Source organism: Anabrus simplex, chromosome 3, assembly GCF_040414725.1.
Source record: "Anabrus simplex isolate iqAnaSimp1 chromosome 3, ASM4041472v1, whole genome shotgun sequence".
Taxonomy (NCBI): domain Eukaryota; kingdom Metazoa; phylum Arthropoda; class Insecta; order Orthoptera; family Tettigoniidae; genus Anabrus; species Anabrus simplex.
This window is the reverse complement of record NC_090267.1, coordinates 158432627-158455459: the sequence shown is the minus strand read 5'-3', so window position 1 is coordinate 158455459 and position 22833 is coordinate 158432627. Positions and strand designations below refer to the sequence as shown.

Below are 22833 nucleotides of genomic sequence, written 5' to 3'. Positions count from 1 at the left end.
CTCTCCGTTTTAGCCAAAGAAGATGGGACAATGTTTCAGTATTTAGTAGATATATCAGAGTCTGATACAGAAATAATATATACACAGACTTGAGATATTAATGAATACGAACCAGTATCTGAAAGAAGGTTAGTGCCTGATGAATACAGATCTCCATCACAAGAATCTACTTCACCTTCATCAAAACAGGAATCAACATCGGAAGCTCCACAGAGCCTGGAGAAACAGAGTAGAATGGTCATTGGAAGAAAAAAAGAAAGATTATAAACACACGGTTGAGTGCAAAGAAGCAGAAGCCAAAGCAAACATTTCCTCACTTATCATGAAAAACAGATATCCTCGATTGAAGCACGAGATGCACTTGTACCCTTTTAAGGAATATATTGCTTTCAAATATAGCTGATGCAAAAAGCTATTGTGTTTGGAACATTTTTTAAAAATTTTCATTATCATTAACAGGAGATTAAATATCTTGAAGGGGATTATACACGACTGCAACATTATTTGTGAGTATGTAATTGTTTAACCAGTACATACTGATACATACAGCATTTAAATGTTTACCATGAATATTTTTATCACTCATACGATTACAACACAATCACAGGTTAGTATTTAATTATGTCTTTAAAACATGTATAAATTAATTCAAAGTTTTGTGATTACTGCGTTACGATTTAAAAGAAATAAATACATAGCTTAACAGGCGTACAATGTTCACACTGTTCATCGCACTCACAGTGCTATACCCAACTCCCTCTCTCTCGCCCGCTTCTCCTTACATCGCGCTAGCAGTTCAAAATAACTTCACTCTGATTGGACACCAACAACCCCGACCCGCACATCTTTAGCGCCCTGTAACTCGTATATACATGTACAATAGTATATAATATTCAAGGGTTTTACATATTTCAGTGTGCTCTTTCCGATGGTATATAAATCAGTTTCAAGTTTTCTTAACATTGATTGATGGTCCCTTGTAAAATCTTGTACCATTTGTTTCAGAGGCAACACTTTTTTTTTTAAACTGTGTAACTCATAATGTAATTATCCCTCGGGTTTGCCTCGCCGTATTTCTGTGTTGCCTTATATAAGTACTGAAAATCTATGCACATTACCTAAAGTGTTTTAGGTAGTGATGCAAGTTTTCTGTACCTCTGTGTTTGGTCTTATTTTACTTTGTGTAGATTGGGATTAGCCCTCATTTTATCATCATGTATCGTTGGATAATTTTCTTTCAATTCAAATTAAGTGCTTAAATTTTTAACATAAGGTGCAAGGCTACAGGCATGCTTAACAACCTTTTAATTTGAGTTTGTAAAGATCTTTATATTTTGAGTTTTTGATTTGTTCCCTTTTATTTTGATTTTTGATTTGTTTCCTTATAAAATAAAGGGTGTAATCCAAGGGCAATTACCCTCTGCATTTTCCTTCTTCGCTAAAGAACAACATAAACATGGCGCCTGCCAGTCGTGTTGCTCCTCAACCTGTTGAGAATTTTCAGAAATGTAATAGTTTAATGGAAAATAGTGAGTGCATAGAATTTAACGACAGGAAGAAGAAGGTGTCAAATACCAGTGGAAGTGTGGATCAGGTCATAGGCCAAAGGGAAAATAATTCGCGAAGTGTTTGTGTATGTGACGCACGCATCGTGCATGCGGAAGCGGGAAAGTGTGTTGACTGTGTTAATTTATTATCCGAATTGGCCTCAAGGGATGAAATTATTCGAATGTTACGGGAAGACATTGAAAGTATTAAACGTAATAGACTTAGTTTAAATGGTGTGACTGAAGTGCAAACTGAGACATGGTCGGAAGTAAGTACGAGGAGTTGCAACAGCAATACCCCGACCATGGCTATCCCTGTACACAACTACCTTACATTCTTTCTTCTTTAACCCCAGTGCAGGCTTCCTTGTAATGGCTGGAACGTTATTAATCTTTACACATTCTTCTTCACTAGAGGTAATTGATTCAAGGACCTGGAACTTATTCCTTAATTCAATACCTAGGCCTACGCCCCGATCATGATTAGTTTTAGGCCTACTGTTGTTGTTGTTGTTATTGATATTATTGTTATTGGTGGTGTTGTTGTTAAAGAAAGATTGTATTTTGTTCACCTTACCCAAAGAAAATTCCATCATTTTGCCACTGATTATAACAAGTGCTGATATTGCTGAACTGCCCGTTTCAATGAGAGAGAAATGCTACCAAAATGTCTCTCTTGATTACCTGGTTGTACTTCCTCTTAAAACAAAAATCACCACCACCTCTCTTTTGTTGGCCTGCTGAAAATTAATTAATTAATTAATTCTTTTAAGTTTTTGTTTCCAATAGTAGGCTAATTTTTATGGACAGTTAGTTTTTCAATAATTTTTATTACTTTTTATTATTATGTATATCCAGCATTAGTTCTTTTCTCCAAAATGATGAGTCAGCGGACATGAGTGAATATCCTTGGGGTTTGTTATGATCCATCTTTGTCTTACATTATATCCTAACCTAATGAAAGTGTTCCTTCCTCCCCTGAAAGGGGGAGATGGACCACCTTATGAGGTGATCCATCTTTATCTTATGTGATATTCTAACCTAATGAAAGTGTTCATTCCTCCCCTGAAGGGGGAGACGGACCACCTCATATATACAGTATACACATGCATTTAGCCCTCTAAGAAGCACGTAGAATCATTATGTAGCATTCGTAATCATCTTGACCTTCTTGTTCTTATTTTCCAAAACTTCCTCATCATTTCGCTATGGGCCTGTTATCTTTCTTGCGTCCATGTGTTCTTTCGTTTCAAGTTTATTACTGGGATTCTTGGGTGCAAACTTATGGGTATTAATCTTTAGTCTGTATGTAGTCCTTGTTATTGTTAGTGGGTCAGTAGAGACTTCAGCGAGATCTTTTAGTGCATCTACTAGCCAGCGTACTTTGCTTTGTCGTGTTCCATTAATAATGAAAAATATTTTCTTGGCCAGTCGTGAGTCATCCATCCATGCCAAATGCCCGTAGAATTTCATATGTCTTTTGTGTGTGACTGAAGTGAATCACTCGGTTGCTGTCGAACTTGGTGATATGCTACCGGAGACTGAAGATGTAGGTTTTGTCAAGCCAGGTGCTCTGTTCAAAGAGGTTCTTCAGTCAGATATGGAACAACAATAATAATAATAATAATAATAATAATAATAATAATAATAATAATAATAATAGCTTTCACTATGATTTAAATGATTTTCTAGCTTTGTTATTAAGTTTATTTCTACTTCCAATACTGTGTTTATCTTTAACTGTGTATGTTAGGTACCGTACAATCTAAATCATGTTTACGTCTACAGAAGTGATGCATGAAAGGTAAGGGACATATTTGGAGATTTACTTAACATTGAGTTGACATATCTTTTATAAAATAGCAATAAAACACTATTTTTCAAATAGAGGACAAAACTTGTTCAGGAAAGCTAGCCTAAAATTTCTGTAGCTAGGTAAAAGCAAAGCAAAGTCATATCCGTACAGGCCATGAAGGCCCTTGGAGGGGTGGAAGGTAAAGGCTTCCACTATCCGTAACCTTGGCACCTGATGGGGTAGAGTGGTTAGTTCTACGCCTGGCCGCCTTTGGCCCGAAGAATTATCCTGGAACTCAGTTTTGGTGTAGGCTGAGTGAACCTCAGGGCCTTCTGTAGCTAGGTGCTCACTGAGAATGTATAAGCGCACACATCAGTAAGCAATCTGTTTCCCCCATTCAGAAAACCAGTGAAGTCTTGAGTTATTCTGCTTATCGTGGCTCTTTGGCAAGAACAGACCATTGTTTGCTTGCTATGTAAGGCTTTGCTACATGGATTTGCTGCTTGGGCACTTCAGTAGTAGGCTATCAGTATATTAAATTCAAATAAAATATTTACTTTTATTTCTTTAAGACATTCTTGGGAAAGTTCAGCTTGCCCTGTCTACTCTCAGGCTTCACTGCTAGTTACAATTATCAATGGCTGGTGACATACTGCGAATGAAATTGATTTTCAGTTAGTGCTAGCCAATGTCTGAAGACTGAAGTCTGTAACTGACTATGATTTTCATATCAGAATATAAAAGGACCCTAATGCACACACAAAGTGTTCATCTGGCTTAACTAATTCCATTCTGTCTACATGGAGTTGTAGTAAAGTCATCAGTAGAATTACTAATACGCGGTGTCATGTTGCACAACCTGAAGGAAAATTAATGCCAGACCCACTCGGTGATGTCAAACCAAAAGAATTACAATAGTCAGCCAAAGATATATGATGAGACCTCAGAAGCACTCTTACTAGAATTTCCATGAGGCTGCTTCTATTCCTTGTTAAATTTTGTTCAATATATTCAACTGCTTTAACCAACCCTATATTAATCACATTCTCCACCAGCAATGAGCAAACAAAGTATTCAACCATTCCTTTTTCTTTCTCATACTGAGAGTTTGATTATTTTACAATATATTATGTAAGAAAAACAACAATCCTTTATATTGCATCAATCTCTTTATGTAATTTGGATTGCTGTTCATTTCATACATAATCCGCTAAACCACAGGACATCGGAAAATTAAATACAAAGCAAATATATACACAGTATAAGCAAGATTTAATGCATGGTATTCTCGCACTGAATATACCAAGAACAAAATCAGTCTTATTTTCACCATAGAAGATCACTTATACCTAGTCTGTATAAAAAATAGATACCGGTAACAATAAAACTCAGAGTAGTTTTAAGTACTGTATTTGAAGTTATGTGTAAAAGTTGACCCTTCTCAGTCTGTTCTTCTCATCTGCCTGTTGAATAGACAGAACGAAGCCACCCACTCTACATTTGTATTATGTGCAGGATTGGAACAGTGAAAAAAATATTCTGAAGTTTAACCGTTCAGAATGGTGGGTTTCATACTTACTAGCACTAAAATACCTCCCAACTTATGACCTTGGCATCACAGAGTGTACACTTCGAAACAGGGGAGAAAAATCAGAGTACCACTCTCAAGGGTTTTTCAGGCTATTATAGTGCAACAAACTTAAGACTGAATCCTGCTAAGATAAGTGTGTGCTTTTCATCTAAGGAACGAGGAAGCCCATCATAGGCTGAAAGTAATGTGGTCAGATATTAAGCTGAAAAATTGTGACACTCCAAAATACCTAGGAGTTATCTTGACAAAGCTCCCACATTCAAAAAACACTGTGTGAACTGCAAGTTGAAAGTTTCCTTGAGGAATAATCTGCTGAGAAAATCAGTTGGATAACAATGGATTAGTCAACTATAAACTGTTTGAACTTCAGCACTGGCACTGTAATTCTCCCGCAGAGTATGCCTGTCCAATTTGGTACAATTTAACTCTTGCAAAACAGGTGTACGAAGCTGTAAACGAAACCTGCAGCTTAACACTTTCACTCTTATATCAGACTTAAGTCGAGTAACATTTCGCCAGTGTCTTAAGGTGTTTGGTGTGAAATATTTCAAGCTTTGAAGTTTACCAATAATTCTTATTTGGAGTTAATACCTTTAACACTTGTATGTGATATGGTTTGCCATAATGGAATGCACAACAAACAATGTTTTGCTATTACTTCTACCGGGTAAGTTGGCCAAGCGGTTAGGAGTGCGCAGCTGTGGGTTTGCATCCGGGAGATAGTGGGTTCAAACCCAACTGTCGGCAGCCCTGAAGATGGTTTTCTGTGGTTTCCCCTTTTCACACCAGGCAAATGCTGGGGCTTACCTTAATTAAGGCCATGGCCACTTCCTTCCCTCCCCTAGCCCTTTCCTATCCCATATCGTCGTAAGACCTATCTGTGTCGGTGTGACGTAAAAAAATTTGTAAAAATTGCTATTACTTTTCTGGAAGACTCAAGTATACTTTCAAGTATACTTGTATACTGTAATTTCTTTGAGGTTGATGCCAGAGGTACTCCCGAAGCCTATGGTGACTGGATGTTGACGGGGTGGAAGGAGAACCTTTGGATGTAGGGCTGTTTTGCAGTTTTATGTTAAAAGCCACAAGGCATCAATGGTATATGTATTTGATTGACTTTGTGCTCCTTCACAGAGGGATACCAGAAAACATTATTTGAATTTACACATGGAAATGGCCAGGAGTGAACATGTCACTTAATGTAGACTCCAGTTGACAAGCTTTACCATTTTTGCAGGAATAGCACTACCATGTGTTTGGAGGAAAGTGGCTGCACACAAGGAGAGGTCCAAAGTCCAATATGAAAGCACTGGACATGAATCTCCTGTGTAGAGACTTTAGCCATAGGAAGAGTTTCCTCTGAACATCTAAAGGGCTGAAAGGGCTAGACTACAAGTGTAGAAGATTAAGTTTTCCCAACTCTCAGGATGGAAGATAGAAGGCAAAATCTTACCACTTGGATGCGGAGATCAAACCGTTAAGCACATGCTCCAGTGTTCACTGTGTTCATCTTCTGTTTTCTTGAGATATTATTATACAATTATTTTCTAACACCAAGATGAACACTTTATTTCTATTTTTCATGTGATCAAGAACACTTACATGGACTATGTTTGCCTACAATTATAAATTTTGTATTAAGTGTATTACCATTTCCTGTATTATGTGTTGTTTTTGAAAATAAACAGGGTGTTTGCATGGGGATGACTATGGTGGGGTGGGATGCAGATCTCCTCCTAAGTCTCCCTGACATTGCTGTTGCCCTTGCACCAAATCTCTATAACTATCATTCCCCTTATGTACGTACAACACACACTTAGGAAAACTTAAAAGGGTCCACCTTTTCAATACAAAAATGTTATAGTTTATTTATAACATATATTTGCACTTGGAACTAGTTTCGACGCTGTTTGGCGTCATCATCAGCCAAAATGTGGGAAATAGGCCAGCATGTAGGCATTTATATTACACAAGGCGTTACATTAAACAATACATATCTTACAAGGAGGTAAAAACAGGCACGAATATAGAAACAAATGAATCGTTGAGAAAGCAAAAGTTATACATATTAAAAATAACCTTAACCACACATCTTGCAGTGCGAAAATATTCATCTTGAATGATTCCTGAATACAAAACACACGCGCAAGATGTGTGGTTAAGGTTATTTTTAATATGTATAACTTTTGCTTTCTCAACGATTCATTTGTTTCTATATTCGTCCCTGTTTTTACCTCCTTGTAAGATATGTATTGTTTAATGTAATGCCTTGTGTAATATAAATGCCTACATGCTGGCCTATTTCCCACATTTTGGCTGATGATGACGCCAAACAGCGTCGAAACTAGTTCCAAGTGCAAATATATGTTATAAATAAACTATAACATTTTTGTATTGAAAAGGTGGACCCTTTTAAGTTTTCCTATCTTCCATTCTCAGTTCAATACGGACAATAATGAAATTCTTAGATTTAAACAACACACACTTCTCATTCAGATGATCTCCACATATTCATTTCCTTTTCAAAAGCCTAAGAGCTGCTCATACAGCTGATGGTCCACTTGCCCGCTTCTTAATGGGCAAGAATTGAACTAACCTGTGTTTGGTTTCGATTTGGTGTTCATCTTCTTGCAGAGATGATTATCTACTTCGAACCAGCCAGGATGCACTGGATGTGGTCAAGTTATGGTCAAAAAAATAATACAATGTTAAGATTGTTGCAACTCTCTATTATGTTTCTGATGTGAGAATGATAATTAAGATGATATTTCAAGGCTTGAACTGTTTTATCAATGAAATTTGTTTAAATTACACTGCTGTTTTGAATTTCTAAAAAGGGAGGATATTTAGGAATTCTAACAAATTCCTTCCAGACAAAAGGTAAATTTTAGAGTGTGTCCAAGATTTTCCTGTTGTGTGGTAATCCTATGCAAGGCCAACAAATTTCAACACCTACCATCAGATTGAGCCAGGTTCAAATCCACCAAATTGTATTCAGAAAGCCAGTGCTCTACTATCTGACCTGTTCAGCCAGCTCATATCTTTAGAATGAACAGTTTACACAGCGAGTTTCTCTCCTCGGTTGGCCGAGAGGTGCACCCAGCTTCTCTGCCTCCTGTTGATTGATCACTTCCCATTACACAGCACAGCAAAGCACGAGAATGCCCACATTTCACAGTTCTGGTCCGTGCTTAGAACATGTATTAAGTGTTGATCTGTCGCTCCAACTGGCTTCGAGTTGTGAAGTGTTACTTCGGAGTATAATTCTCATAATGCCTCCAGGTGTGTACATGGTAGAGGAAAGGGTACTTATGAACAATAATTATGTGAAAACAGAGTCTTGCAGGGAAGTCGTTAGGTGATTTGTAACACAATTTCCAGGTGTACGCCCTCCACATGTGTACATGGTAGAGGAAAGGGTATTTATGTATGTTAATTATGTGAAAACAGAGTCTTGCAGGGAAGTCGTTAGGTGATTTGTAACACAATTTCCAGGTGTACGCCCTCCACATGTGTACATGATAGAGGAAAGGGTATTTATGTATGTTAATTATGTAAAAACAGAGTCTTGCAGGGAAGTCATTAATCAGATCAAAAATTAGATGTTGGCTTTTCAGGCGTTTGCTCTATTAACCAGCATTTCGTCTTAGGTCTGACACTAGACTCGTCAGAGTGGGATGTGTCAGACCCTACCCACTGATGCTGGGGTGTATGCAGGTGAACTTATCAGAAGCCTCTTATGTGGCACAGTCTGATAACTGCATACGGGAGATAAAACTCCACAATGGAATTAATGCCCGCCTAGCAATTCCAAATGGTAATTCTGAAAAGCCAACATCTAATTTTTGATCTGATTTTTGATATGCTCTATTGGTGGAAAAGTATCTAATTTCCTCCATGGGAATTTAGAATTACCATTGGGAAGTCATTAGGCGATTTGTAACACAATTTCCAGGTGTACGCCCTCCACATACAGAGACCGTACGGAAACTTGTAAACAAATTGAGGGGAACTGGTTCTTTACTTAGTAAGAAGCAAAGTGTTTAAAACATGTACTTAACGAGGAAAAAGTAAATGAAATCGCAGAAGGATTAGAACATATGCCTACAAAATCCTTAAGATGACTTGGACAAGAAGCCGGGGTTTCGAAGAGCTCAGCATGGCAGGCAACGAAACTGTTAAAATTGAAACCTCAATTATGGAAGACTAACTTATGCGTGTGAATTGGAGTTTCCTAAGATGATGCAGAAATATGTGGATGCAGGAGGAGAACATTTCCAACATCTCCTCTCAAAAGGTACGAGGCTTAATTTCTTAATTCTTAATTATTCATTTTCTTAATTCTTATTTTCTTAACTTTGTTATCCGTATCATGCACGGATAAAGTGAGCGAGGTGCCGTCCTTGTTGCTATGCCGCGGAGGGGGGAGTAATGAGTCAATGGGAGGCAGATAAGCTGGGCGTGCCTGCTAGCCACCCGATGAGAAAAAACTCACTGTATAACAGTCTGTTTCGATTTATAGAAGTTTTAAAGTTCCTCTTTTTTCTTTACAACCAGTTATACACTGTGCATATGACTTTGTTGTGGTAGTGATCGTAGTTGTTTGAAGAGGAAGTGCAACTTGGCAACCATTCTCTCAAACTACATTTTAAATAAAGTGTAAATACAAAGAGAGAATGAATGAATGAATGAATGAATTTATTGAACTGAACATAACAGGCTTTCGCCCAGTTACAATGTTCCAATAAAATAAACACTCACAGACTATAGCTAGACACTAACTACTTACTACTTAACTACTTCTAAATCTACTTTGTAGCATCTTGCACATGGGCGGATCACCAGCTCCACATGCAACACACCACCTAACTAAACTAACTACTTTACTACATAAATATACTACTTAACTACTTCTAAATCTACTTTGTAGCATCCTGCACATGGGCGGATCGCCAGCTCCACATGCAACACACCACCTAACTAAACTCACTACTTTACAACATGAATATATACTAAATCTATCCTAAATCTGTCTGGCCGCGACATCACCCCTGGTGAGGAACTGCTACCACCCTTCCCTGGGATGTCACAACCAGACATGTCTCATGAGGCTCGGAAACCGATACCTCATAGACCCTTTAAGCTGTCAATGTTATTTCCTCACCACTCCTTCCTGTAACAACCCACATGTGTGCGGATTGCCTAGCTCTACATGTAGGCTGTCACACCTATATTTCACTGCCGAGACGGATTCCATAACTCGGCTCATCTTTCACTGTCTCATTGACAACTTAATTCCTCTAACCTAACACTGTTCACTACTTTACTCTACTTTACATGTGCAGACGTACCAAATCAACACTTTAGCTTGAGATAGGTCAGGCCTATCCCCGCCTCTTCCAACTCTACTGTACGTCAGCAGCCAAAAACAAACAAACTAACAAAACCAAACTAAAATAAAACCAAAATAAAATAAAATAAAACGGGCAGACAAACAACCAACAATCTCATTAGAAGGTAGCCAAAACAAACTAACTAACAAAACCAAAGTAAAATAAAACAGACAGATAAACAACAAACAACCTCATTAGAAGTAATACGGTACGGCTTACATATCAATGAACTGAATCTACTAATTAGAAATATACAATACCTAAGGAACAAGGGAACAAAACTGAACAGATATAAAAAACGAAAATAATACTAAACTTATAATTATTGTCGCCCTTAGTTATTAGTGAGTTAAACTCTATAATGTTCCATATCTGTGAATCAAAGTTGTTTTATGTACATACATGATTACAAAACTTCGTTATTATTAACCCATACAGAGATGATACTTCAGAGATAACTACTTTCCGTATGTTTTCTTCTACTGACTATAATGATTTTAAACTTCTTATTCAGTGTACGGGTAACTGGTCGATTTGGAGTCTCCCTCTTCCAACTTCGGTCGTCCGAAGTAGGAGAGCCGAGACTTGGTTCATCCTGAAATACTAGCATGCATTCCTGTATGTGTAGCTTAAGTGTCCCATAATATCCTTTCAACCATGTGTACTCGTGCTAATTTCGCTGTTTCATTTTTTTTTTTTTCAGCCAAAGAGAGAATGACCAAATGGATGCAAAAGTTAGCCAATGCTGAAAAAACAGTCAATCAGTCACCACTGATTTTGCTCTTAGGGCTGTCGCCCAGATAGTAGATTACCTATCAATGGTTAACCTAGTCAATTTTCCCCTCTCCTTTATATCCTTACTACATCAGGACAAGAGAACAGCTGCTGGAATGAATTATTACAGGAAAACTGAATAAAAAAGGAAGAGATAAGATCAGGAATCAAAGGATAAAAGAAGAATTAGGATCTGACCTACTTCACAGGTACAATGTACAAGGTACGATTGCCATGGTTTGGGTATTTTGAATGAATGGATGGATAATGAAAGGAAAGTGCATGAAAGCAAATCCTAATGACGTTATTGGCTTTATGTCCCACTAACTAAATTTTTTATGGTTTTTGGAGACACCCAGGTGTCTGAATTTAGTCCTGCAGAGTTCTTTTACGTGTCAGTAAATCTACTGACATGAGGCTGTTGTATTTGAGCACCTTCAAATACCACCAGACTGGGTCAGGATCGAACCTGCCAAGTTGGGATCAGAAGGTCAACGCCTCAATCATTTGAGCCACTCAGCCCGGCAAAGCAAATCCTTTAGGTAAGACCAGAAGAAGGAAGAAATAGAGGAAGACTGAGGTATAGATTCTTGCAAACCATTAAAGGACTTTGAATGAAACTAAGGAACAGAACAAAGGAGACTAAGAGACACGTGGTAGTGGAAAGTGCATGGAATGGATCACAGAAGGAACCTAGATGCTGTAATGGAGAAGAGAAGAGGGAAGTGGAGTTTAACTGGATGAAGAAAAATAATAGATATTACTAGTGACTACTGAATATATCCCAATTTAAGAACATCCATCTATGAAAGTAATTAACTTAAAATTGTTAAATAAGTGAACATATCTTACCCTGCAACAATATGAGGATATTTCATACGAAACCAAGCTGCTAGCATTCCACCATATGATCCTCCAAATGCTATGACAGGGCTCTTGTTGTATTCAGTCTGGTTGGCTGTGAGGTATTTTATAAGGTCTGCATAATCTGCCAGTGCTTGCTGAGACGTCAGATATCCCAGATACTTGGGCTCCTTGAAAGACAGTCCTCAATATAAAATACATGTGCAGTGAAAAACAATGACTGTGATAACTTCAATATACATGGATGTCAAAAAAGATTCATTCATTCATTCATTCGCTCAAAGACAGGAACATGAAAGTACATATAACAGGATGAACATGGTTGGCATGGTAACAGGGAGCAACGGAAAGAAGAATAAAGGACAAACAATTTTTGCAATTTGCTTTACGTCGCACTGACACAGATAGGTCTTACGGCAACAATTGGATAAGAAAGGACTAGAGTGGGAAAGAATTGATTGTGGCCTTGATTAAGGTATATCCCCAGCATTTGCATGGTTTGAAAATGTGAAACCATGGAAAACATCTTCAGGGCTACCAACCATATGGGTTCCAACCTACTATCCCTCAGATGTAAGCCAACAACTCAAGGACGAACATGAAAACACAAAAGGACAAGGACAATCGTCTTCATACACTTTCATCATCAAACAGATAGTTCTTCTCATCCATTCCAGTTTTTCCACATCTTTTACTTCTCAGTCCCTAATGAGTTTGTTTCTGCTTCCCACAGCATCAGGAGGGCAGGCATGGAGAGAGCTTGTCTATTCAAACATAGTAGTACATGAAGACCCGGTTCTCCTATCCACCTCACCTTACTCTATACTTCCCCACTCTTCTAATTTATCTACTTTCTAACTTTCCCACTACAGACAGCATAGCTCTCCAGATTCAACCTGCCAGTTTCTCAGAGCAAACCAAACCAGCTGTTCATGCTCAGTAGGTTATCAGCCACACACATCACCGTGCCACGACTTAAGTAAACATCCATGTTTGTTCCTGCCAGCCTTCCGATTGCTTTCCTTATGACTGTAATGTCTTTTGAGTTCACTGAAAAGCAAATTTTCTAAATGCCTCCGCAATCGTCCTTTTCATATGTTGCTCTGTAGTTTCTTAATTTTCTGTGCCTTGTACATAAAAAAAATGATATCTCCTGGATCTAATTCCACTTCTCTCATATTCAACGATGAAGTCCATTGATTTTTTGGTTCTTTCTTTCTTTACTTATTCGTGTCAGAAGTATCAATCTTACTTACAGATATTAAAAAAACATGATATCTACATTCCTACTATACAAATATACAGGTCTATTATACAGTCACAGATAAAGGAACAGTTCAAGAGCTAGATAATTCTTGCCCAGTATTGGGCGACGTCAATAGCGTTGGGGGAGGCTGCAATCAAGTCTTTCATACTGTACATTGAAGGACATAAAACACACTGACATAGATGTTGGATCGTCTGCCGCTCTCCACAATCACAAAGTGATGAATCACTTGAGAAACCCCACTTCCACAAATTTACTTTTGTTCTGCCGACTTCTGTGCGAAGTCTGTTAAGGTCTTTTCATACTGTCCACTTCTCCTGGTGTCCACATGGAAGACTTTCCTTTGGCTCTATCCAGTTGGAAAGATGGTTGATTCTTTCTTTCCACATTTTGACCCTAGCATTCTCTGCTTTCCCCTCAAGATTAACTGATGTGTGGAGAAAACTTTTTCTAGATCTTAGCCTCTGTGTGGCTGGGTGGTATCCATAGAGGGGGTGTGTTTCTGAAGAAGATGATTGGAGCCTTTCTTTGTTAGCTGCTACCTCCCTACGAATCTCACCAGGAGCAATACCAGCTAAAAGTTGGACCTTCTCAATGGGTGTAGGTTTCAAACATCCAGTAATGATCTTGCAGCTATCGTGTAGAGCGATGTCGACCTGCTTCGTATGAGCTGACCTGTACCAAACCGGGGAGGCATATTCTCCTGCAGAGTAGCATAGAGCTAGAGCTGATGTTCTATTTGTTTGTGGTTGTGCTCCCCAACTTGTTCCTGATAATTTTCATAGAATGTTGTTTCTAGCAGCTAGCTTTTGTTTTAAGTTTTGGCAATGTTGCCTATATGTTAATGTGCGATCCAGCATAACTCCCAGGTACTTTGGTGTAAAGCAGTGTTCCATTAAGTTCCCTTTCCAGAGTACTTTCAGTTTTCGAGAGACCTGTGCATGCCTCAGATGGAACGTACAGATTTGAGTCTTAGCTGGATTTGGTTTGAGTTGGTTTGTCTCTTCTAATGCAGCAGTTAAAGAGATTTCTGCTTCATCAAAGGTATCAGTTTGAGTAGCAAGTGCAAGGTCATCGGCACAGATAAAGCTTTTAGTATTTTCTGGTAATGGCTGGTCATTAGTGTAGATGTTGAAAAGAATAGGAGCCAGTACACTGCCTTGAGGTAGTCCATTCCTTTGATTTCTCCATCTGCTTTGGCGTCCTTGGAATTCAACAAAAAAGCAATGATTTTCCAGGAGAGTAGCTATCATCTTGGTTACCTTTATGTCTGTAATCGTTCTATAAAGTTTGTGTAATAGTATCCTGTGATTTACTGTACTGTAGTTGACTGAGAGATCCACAGAAGCCACACCAGTGATCTTCCTCATTTCAAACCCGTCCTCAATGTACTGGGCTAGATGTAAAAACTGTGCTGTGCAACTCTTTCCTGGGTGGAAGCCACATTGATGAGGGCTTAGGACTTTGTCTACTACTCCCATTAAGCGATTGAGCAGCATTCTTTCCATTATTTTGTACAGGTGGCAGAGTAAGGAGATTGGTCTGAAATTTTTGGGACCCGAAGGTTCCTTTCCAGGTTTTAGAAATGCGATCACACTGGATTTTCTCCATATTTTTGGGATTTTTAGGGAAGTATCTACAGGTAATTTTTTTGGTAACCTATCCTCTTCAAATTGCTATTCATAGCTTCATAATTTAAGCCAATCTACATGTACAGCTTCATCTAAATGCATTTACAAGTAAAAATGTCAAGCCTATAGAGTACTGATTTAGTATGCTATATCACTGCTGTTCATATTTGGTTTCTATCACTATGATACCTTAATATTATAATTAATTTTACAGTCTATTCTTGTTTAGTCCTAGAAGCTGATGTTCTCAAATCCCATCTCTGTTGCCAAATGTAATTAATTGTTCTCCAAACATTATGAGCCTTGGCTCAGGTGCCTCTTTTGAAAGTAAAAAATTAATAAACTTGCATTGTCATTGTTACTCCATAACAGTTTTAGTTTTTTGTAATAGTTTTATGCCCCTAACTGTCCATACCAGAAATCATCCTCGCTTCTTTATGACTGTACTGAAATTTATTCCTAAGGCATCCTGAATCCACCTTGTTATGGTCCTGTTCAGCATTGTTTGCTTGAAAACAAATCTAAGAATTTGGTCTGTGCACTAGCTTAAATCTTGGCACCGAGGATTAAACTGTATTAGCTCCACAACACCCTGATTAAATTTCCCTCTAGCCAAGCTGGTGGTAGAAGCACTTGCCTTCCAAGATAAAGTTAGCAAGTTGATCCTAGAATATCTCTGTTCATTCTTCGAACCACAATATCATCTGAAAATAGAAATAACTTCATCTCCCTACTCCCATATGCTTCCTTTGTCTCCTTTACAATTTTGTTTATAACCATTAGAAAGATGGTGACAGCATACTCACCTGTCTTAGCCCAGCTTCATTTCTAAACCATTCAATCTTTCCAACTGGAGTCTGTATGCTGCTGAGTTATTCAGCATTGCTTGCACCATTTCTACAGTTTGTATACCCAGTCTCTTTTTGACCATAGTTTTCCAAACTTTCTCCCTGGGAACAATATCGTATACCTTTGTTAGATTTATGAATGTCATGACCAGATCCTTTCCATATTTCCCATTCTTTTCCATTAATTAATTAGGTCCATTTTAGTAGATATTCCACTTCCAAAGCCACCATGTTCATCTTGCAAATCTCCTTCTATCTCATTCTCCTCTCTAATATCCTTTCCAGTATTTTAGCTACTTGCGATAAGAGTGTGATTCCTCTATAGCTATCATATACATCTCCCCCGCCCCCTTAATATAAACTGGTATTATTATTACCTTCCCCAGTCTGCTTCTGGCACAAGTTTCTGTTTCCATAGGCACTTTCACAATCTGTGCACCCATTGTAGTACAACAGGTCGAGCAGCCTTTATCATTTCCACAGTTATTTCAACCATTCCTGGTGCCTTCATGGTTTCATTTTACAGACTTTTAATTCCACTTCTACTGTTGAGTCATTACACTGTACAATTCTCACATTTGGCAGCTTATCAAAATACTCCTTCCATCTTTCTTTATTTATTTCTTCTGGCTGTGTTAAACTCCACCTTATTCTTTCATCAGCTTTGTATAAAGTCTTTCTTTCCTATTATTTCATACAGCATTCTTTTACTGCTAGCTCCATCCATTTCCATCTTGTGTGTAAATCCTTCCCAACTTTTGTTTTCTTACCAGTTTCTTACTTTTCCTTTTATTATCAAGATACTTCCTTTTACTTTCTTCTTTTTTATCTTTATTCCATTCTTGCAAGCTTTCTTCTCTTCTTTCACTGCTTTTTTCACCTTCTCATTCCACCATGCTGTTTCCTTTTCTTTCACTTTTGTTGATGATCTACCACAGGCACATTCTGCCCCACTTACAAATGCCTTTTTGAAATTGGAACATTCATCTTCCACATTTCCTACTTCAGTAACTGGAATTTGTTGTTTCAGTCTCTCCAGAAATGATTCCTGTATATTATTATCTTTTAATTCCACACTTTTATATTACTATCTCTTATCTCCTTTAATTTTTCCATTTCTCCACTCTCATGTTTGCTATCACAACTCTATGATCTCCATCAACTGTCTGTGATTTGTCCTTTCCACCAGAAAGTAATCATTGCATGTTATAAATCTTAATGAGATATCGGAGGATATCAATATACTTTTCGAGGAGTTAATCAATAAATTCTTTTCACGAAGGCGCATGAGTAATACGTCACCTCACGCCCCTCCCCTTACGTCAAACTCCTCTCAACCTCCCCTCACAGTCAGTCATCAACGACCTTCGAGGACGTCACTCAGTTAGCCTTAGCACTTGAGGTGGAGTGGTCGATGTAGGACGGGGAAAGAGGTGAGTGGCAGGATGGGCACTTAGATCACATTTTAACGGCATTTTATTCTTCAGTTCATTTATATATATATATATATATATATATATATATATATATATTTTTTTTTTTTTAGGCCCCTATTGTCAACACCCAATCAGGTTCAACTTGCATCAGTATAACTCCACCTCCTAATCAAGAAATCTATTACAATGTGGCATCACCAGAACACTGTTTTATGTACAATATGCACATAATTTTATTTGCATAGCCACTAACGGAGTTTTATAATTGACAAGTTGTTTTGAACAACAGTTTTTACATGTGATTTTAATTGGACTTCATGCTTCATATCATGTTCACACCGCACCATTTTAACATTGAAGATTGACAAGACGCTATCACGCCGCGTCACAGTATACAAAGACTTTGCGTTTACTTATTTTAATGTGTCCTTGCCTTATTTTTAATGTTATGTATTGTATTTGTGACTGAAGATGTCCTATAAGAGGACGAAACATTCTTCACGAGTGTAATTTAATGCAGTCTTTGTAATAAAGACAATTACAGTATTGTAAAGGTGGAATTATAAAATCTAAACTTTCACAAGTTTAGAAAGTAATCAATTACTGATTTTATGCTTTTGTCAGCCTAGCATTATCTTGTCATTTTCCTGCTGTTTTCTTCTGAAACTATGTTTTGCCAAGAATCATTCCCCTTACAAAACTCAAGTAGTTTCTCTCCTTCAGTCATTTTCCCATACCCATACTTAATGACGTAGTGATAATGACGCACATTAGACTGATGTCCATTATGGGAACCAGACATCGGGCGCTCATATTGTGATGGAAAGAAGGGAGTCCCTGTCTTATACTGGCTCACGCGCAAATTCCCATGAGGAAGCTTGTAAGATTACTAGAGATTCAGCGATGCGATTGACATGAAATTAGATCAGTGAAAAGAAGAATTCAAGATCTACAAAGTGAATATTCATGCGACTCTAAAGGATCATTGCTAATGGAGCGATTTATCACCTCTGGGTGGAGTTTACGCTCTCTCCAGCCGGCAATCTGGATTTACTATGAAGCGAATGCAGACTAGACCTGAGTATTCCATTCTTCACTCATTCATTGATGAGGCTTCGTCATTCATTGTGAATCAGTGTTGCTCAATTAATACTCTATGTTATTTAGTGTTTAAATAAGTGTATTAGACAAGAGGTCTGTTCCAAGTCAGACCGATACACATTTAACATGATCAGATATTTCATGTATGAAAGGATAAATTTTGGTGTGTGAATATAGGTGTTTCTAATCCCAATATCCATTAAGTGATGCAGACTAGTAAAGTTAGTATTGGCTCACACGAATAATATTCAAAGAATGGGTGAGAATTCCAATGATTGCCAAGGCACTAGTGAGTTATTGACTACATTCTACAATATTTATTTTGCCGTAATTAAGGCATGTGCTGTAATCGGAAATGTCATGCTACCCAGGAGAAGTGTTAGATTAACCATGAAGTGATGTGTAATTGAACGAGTGATGTTCATATATGAATAATAGAAGTCAGTTATCGTGTCATGTTACAATAAAAAGAGAATCGAATAGTGATCTCCAAGGACTGCAACCGCAATAACCAGTTTCCCCATTCGCCCATTTGAATGTAAGTGCTTGTTGAACCCTGGAGTCTACTCTACCAGAGCACACCATTGTGCCTGCAGTGTTGAATTATACTTGACCAGAATGCGCCATTGTGCCTGCAATATTTAATTCAGGGATCATCCTGAACTTCCGACCATAGGCGATTGCAGATCAAGACATCATGGACGTGACCCTGAAGAGGATGAACCTAGGACTCTCAGCTAACAAGGCGTCAGTGATGGAGGCTTAAACCCATAGGTGTACCCTCAGATGATGGTGCGGCTACATGCAGCAATGATAAGTACAATCCGTCATATTTCTAGGCATGAAGATCATAAGGGTTGCATAAAATATAACTGTGTAAAACATATAAAGTTCTAGCATATAATTTGATAATGTATAGGTGATGCAATACGCATGTTTCAATGGGGTAAAGTTTGTTTATTAGTTTGATTCTATGGGTTTCCTCTGTGATTATGGAAAGTCACAAATTTATTCTGGGGATTTCTTTTGCATGAATTAGTATGTAAGGCCCCACAGTGTTTGTGCTTGAGTGAAGTATTTTTAAGGGTAGAATTGATACTTCAGCAGACTTCATAATTCATTCCAAGTTTGATAAATTGAGATGGATCTTCATAAATTTCCAAACGTATATTTTCAATGCTTTACGACATAATGCATGTGTCCAGCTATCCCCTTTTAAATCTTAAGGATGCTGACACATGGAAGAAAGAGATAATGGCTCGAGGTGCAATCATGATTTACATAGTTATGCGAGTGAATACTAATTAAATTACCTGTCGATTTAGAGTTATGTTAATGCATATATAACATGGGTATGAGATACACGTGTGTAAAGTGAAGGGTGAAACGATATGCGTAAAAGTGTTTAGGATGACAGAGTGAAAAAAATAATATATAATTATTAAAAAATAATAATCATAGTGATGAAATAAACAAGGGTGAATATGATCGAAACAGTGATAAAAGATATTTGAAGTCAGCCAGGAATGATTATTTGCCTGGAGGAAGGCGAGAGAATTGAAAGGAGAATTACGTACGTATGTCTGGGGACAAAGTGAAAGTCTTCTCCCAGCTGACAAGGACAGGCTGCTTCTTAGTGAAAGATTTATGGCCCTCCAAAGGAAAGGAATGGCAGGCCTAAGCAAATGGTCCTGTTGTCTGTCAATGCTCATAACATTCACATAAGAAGTCTCCCTCACTTTAGCACTGTACTGATTATTCACAAGCTTCGGTAGATTTACTGGCAAATAAAAGAAATCCTGCGGGACCACACCTCTCTGCAGTGTTCATATGAAGTGAGGGCATATGACGCTGTTGATTGCAAGTTGTCCATCAGATAGGAATGAGCAGACCTCTTGGTGTTATTTGACAGGAGCATGCTATGTGCTGACACTGGGTTTCATTCCCCTCCCCCTTATCATCATCATCACCACCACACCAAGATCTGCAGATATAAATAGACAGATCTGCACCAAGTGAGCCGTACATGTCCTCTGACAATCCTGGCACTAAGAGCCATATGCAATCCTTTTCTTGTATTTGTCCTGTATTCCTAATCTCTTGCCACTTGTATTTATCTTTAATTCATGTTTCTTACCTTTTCCTGTCTTTATCAAGCTTTCTTCTCATCCTACACTTCCCACATGAAGCAGGAACAAGCTTATTGGGGGACTGAGAAGAAATAGAGATTGAGCTTATACTGATAGAGGAGAGAGTCCATCTACAGTATTTGAAGATGGCAATTTATGATGAAGAGACTGAGCAAGTTTGCTATATAGTTTTGCAGTTTGGGTCACATAGCTATTCGGGAGATGATTGGTTCAAACCCCACTGTTGGCAGTCCAATTATGTTTTACCCCATGGTTTCTCATTTTTACACCAGGTAAATTCTGGGACTGTACCTTGGTTGCTTTCTTTCCAGTCCTAGCCATGTCCACTCCCATTGTCACTATAAGAACTGTCTGCACAAAAAGGAACAAAGTTTATGAAGATTTGTTTCTATGCTTGTCTCCTTTTCTATTGCTGCCTCTTCCTATAATGAACTGCCTTAATGTTTATATTATTATGTGTTCATTTTCACGTCCCTCAGCTGGGCTCAAACCATCAATAATTCCTCACACTCCTGAGTCAACTGCACCTAGGTGACTTCCATGTCAATTTTTACATTTCATTCCCAGCAACAGGTTCACCACTGTATTGTGTCAATATTTATATTAGCAAAATCAAAACTATGTAGATTAATTAAAATGCTGATATAATTTAACCAGATTAACACCTCATATTCACAAGAGTCTTTTACATAACAGCATGAAGGACATAATGTGCTATAGATTTTCCTCATGTACAAAATTCCATTAACTTTACACTTTTCAAACCCGTAATCTCAAGTGCAAGAAGATAGCTCACTAACCACATGATTACTGGCACTTGCTATGTAGAGATGAATATTGCACATTATGAAATATAAGAATATCTATCTTTAAATGTACTTGTGAAGGGATTTTTAAAATACTACTGAAGATAAAAAAGGCTCAAACTGAGACAGATCATTGAGGAATAACCAGAAGGTTGATTACCCATAAGTATAAATTCAATGAGTGGCGTAAGGTGTTAGTCTTATTCAGTCATGAACAATTAATACTTACTGTATATGAATTGTTACCATATGGCAAGGACTCTCCATAGTAGCGATGTTCAGCAAATATGATCAGAGCTTTAAACTTCTCTGCAATTTCCCACATAAAACCCTGGAACACATACACACTTTGTCAATACAATCAAGAATTATTCACTAAAATTTGTATGACCACCAATTATGCTTGCCATCATGTTATCCTTAGCTGACTTCTTTGCTAGATTCAATTTCCTAGTAAATTCCTTCAATTTCTCCTTACTTCCACAGCCATTTCCAGCTCTATTTCATTCCCACCTGCACCTCCTTTTTAGTCTCTCTACTTCTCTGTTATAATATAGTAGATCTTTACCATTCCTTGCCACCTTTAAAGGTACAATCCTATTTTCACATTCCTCAACAATTGCTTTAAACCCATCCCAGAGTCTGTTTACATTTTTATTTACCGTTTTCCACTGATCATAGGTACTTTTAAAGAAAACTCCCTCATGCCTGTTTTATCAGCCATATAGTACTGGCTAATAGTCGTAACTTTAATATCTTCCTTTCCTTCACATTTATTTTAACTACCTCAAAAACAGCTTTGTGATCACTAATACCATCTATTACTTCGATTTCTCTATAGAGCTCATCTGGTTTTACCTGCACCACATCCAGGATATTCTTCTCTCTAGTTGGTTCCATCACTTTCTGAATCAGATGCCTTTCCCATATTAACTTATTTGCCATTTGTTGGCCATGCTTCCTGTCGTTCACATTACTACCTTCCGAATTGACATTTGGTAAATTGAGATCACCTGCTACAATCGCTTTCCTTTCCTTATCGTTTCCCACATAGCCGATTATCTTATCAAATAATTCTGAACCAGCTTCAGGGCTACCTTTTCCCAGTCTGTACACTCCAAAGACATTAAGTTACCTTATCTTTAGAGATGAGCCTTGCACCTAGAATTTGATGTTTGCCATCTTTAACTTTCTCGTAGCTTACATATTCTTCTTTCACCAGAATGAATACTCCCCCTCCTACCATTCCTATCCTATCTCTATGATACACACTCCAGTTCTGTGAGAAAATTTCTGCATCCATTATATCATTTCTCAGCCATGATTCAACTCCTATTATAATATCTGGTAAGTATATATCTATTAAGATACTTAATTCTATTCCTTTCTTTACAATACTTCTACAGTTCAGCACTAACATTTTTATGTCATCCCTACTTGACTTCTATTTCCCTGTTGCCTTATCTCCACTCCCTAGACCACCCTGTTTCCCTGAATGTACCTCCCTATAACCCTTCTAAACAAATTTCGTAACTTATATGCACCACTGCAATTTAAATGAAGGCCATCTGAGCGCAGATCCCTATCTCCTACCCACTTATTAGGATCTAGAAATCTCACTTCCAGTTTC

The 22833-nt window shown here is 37.8% G+C and overlaps 1 protein-coding gene across 2 annotated transcripts in view; it reads right to left on the bottom strand.

Moving 5' to 3' along the window:
• Positions 1-22833, bottom strand: part of LOC136867135 (lysosomal Pro-X carboxypeptidase) — a 143591-nt gene that overhangs the window by 48795 nt on the left and 71963 nt on the right. Inside the window, exons 3-4 of one of the 2 annotated variants that reach the window (XM_068227033.1) lie at positions 21433-21534; positions 11953-12134 (exon numbers count right to left, since the gene is read on the bottom strand). In XM_068227033.1, coding sequence (XP_068083134.1) covers positions 11953-12134; positions 21433-21534 — 284 coding nt within the window. The remainder of the gene's footprint in view (positions 1-11952; positions 12135-21432; positions 21535-22833) is intronic. The other variant, XM_068227034.1, reaches the window with a different exon arrangement.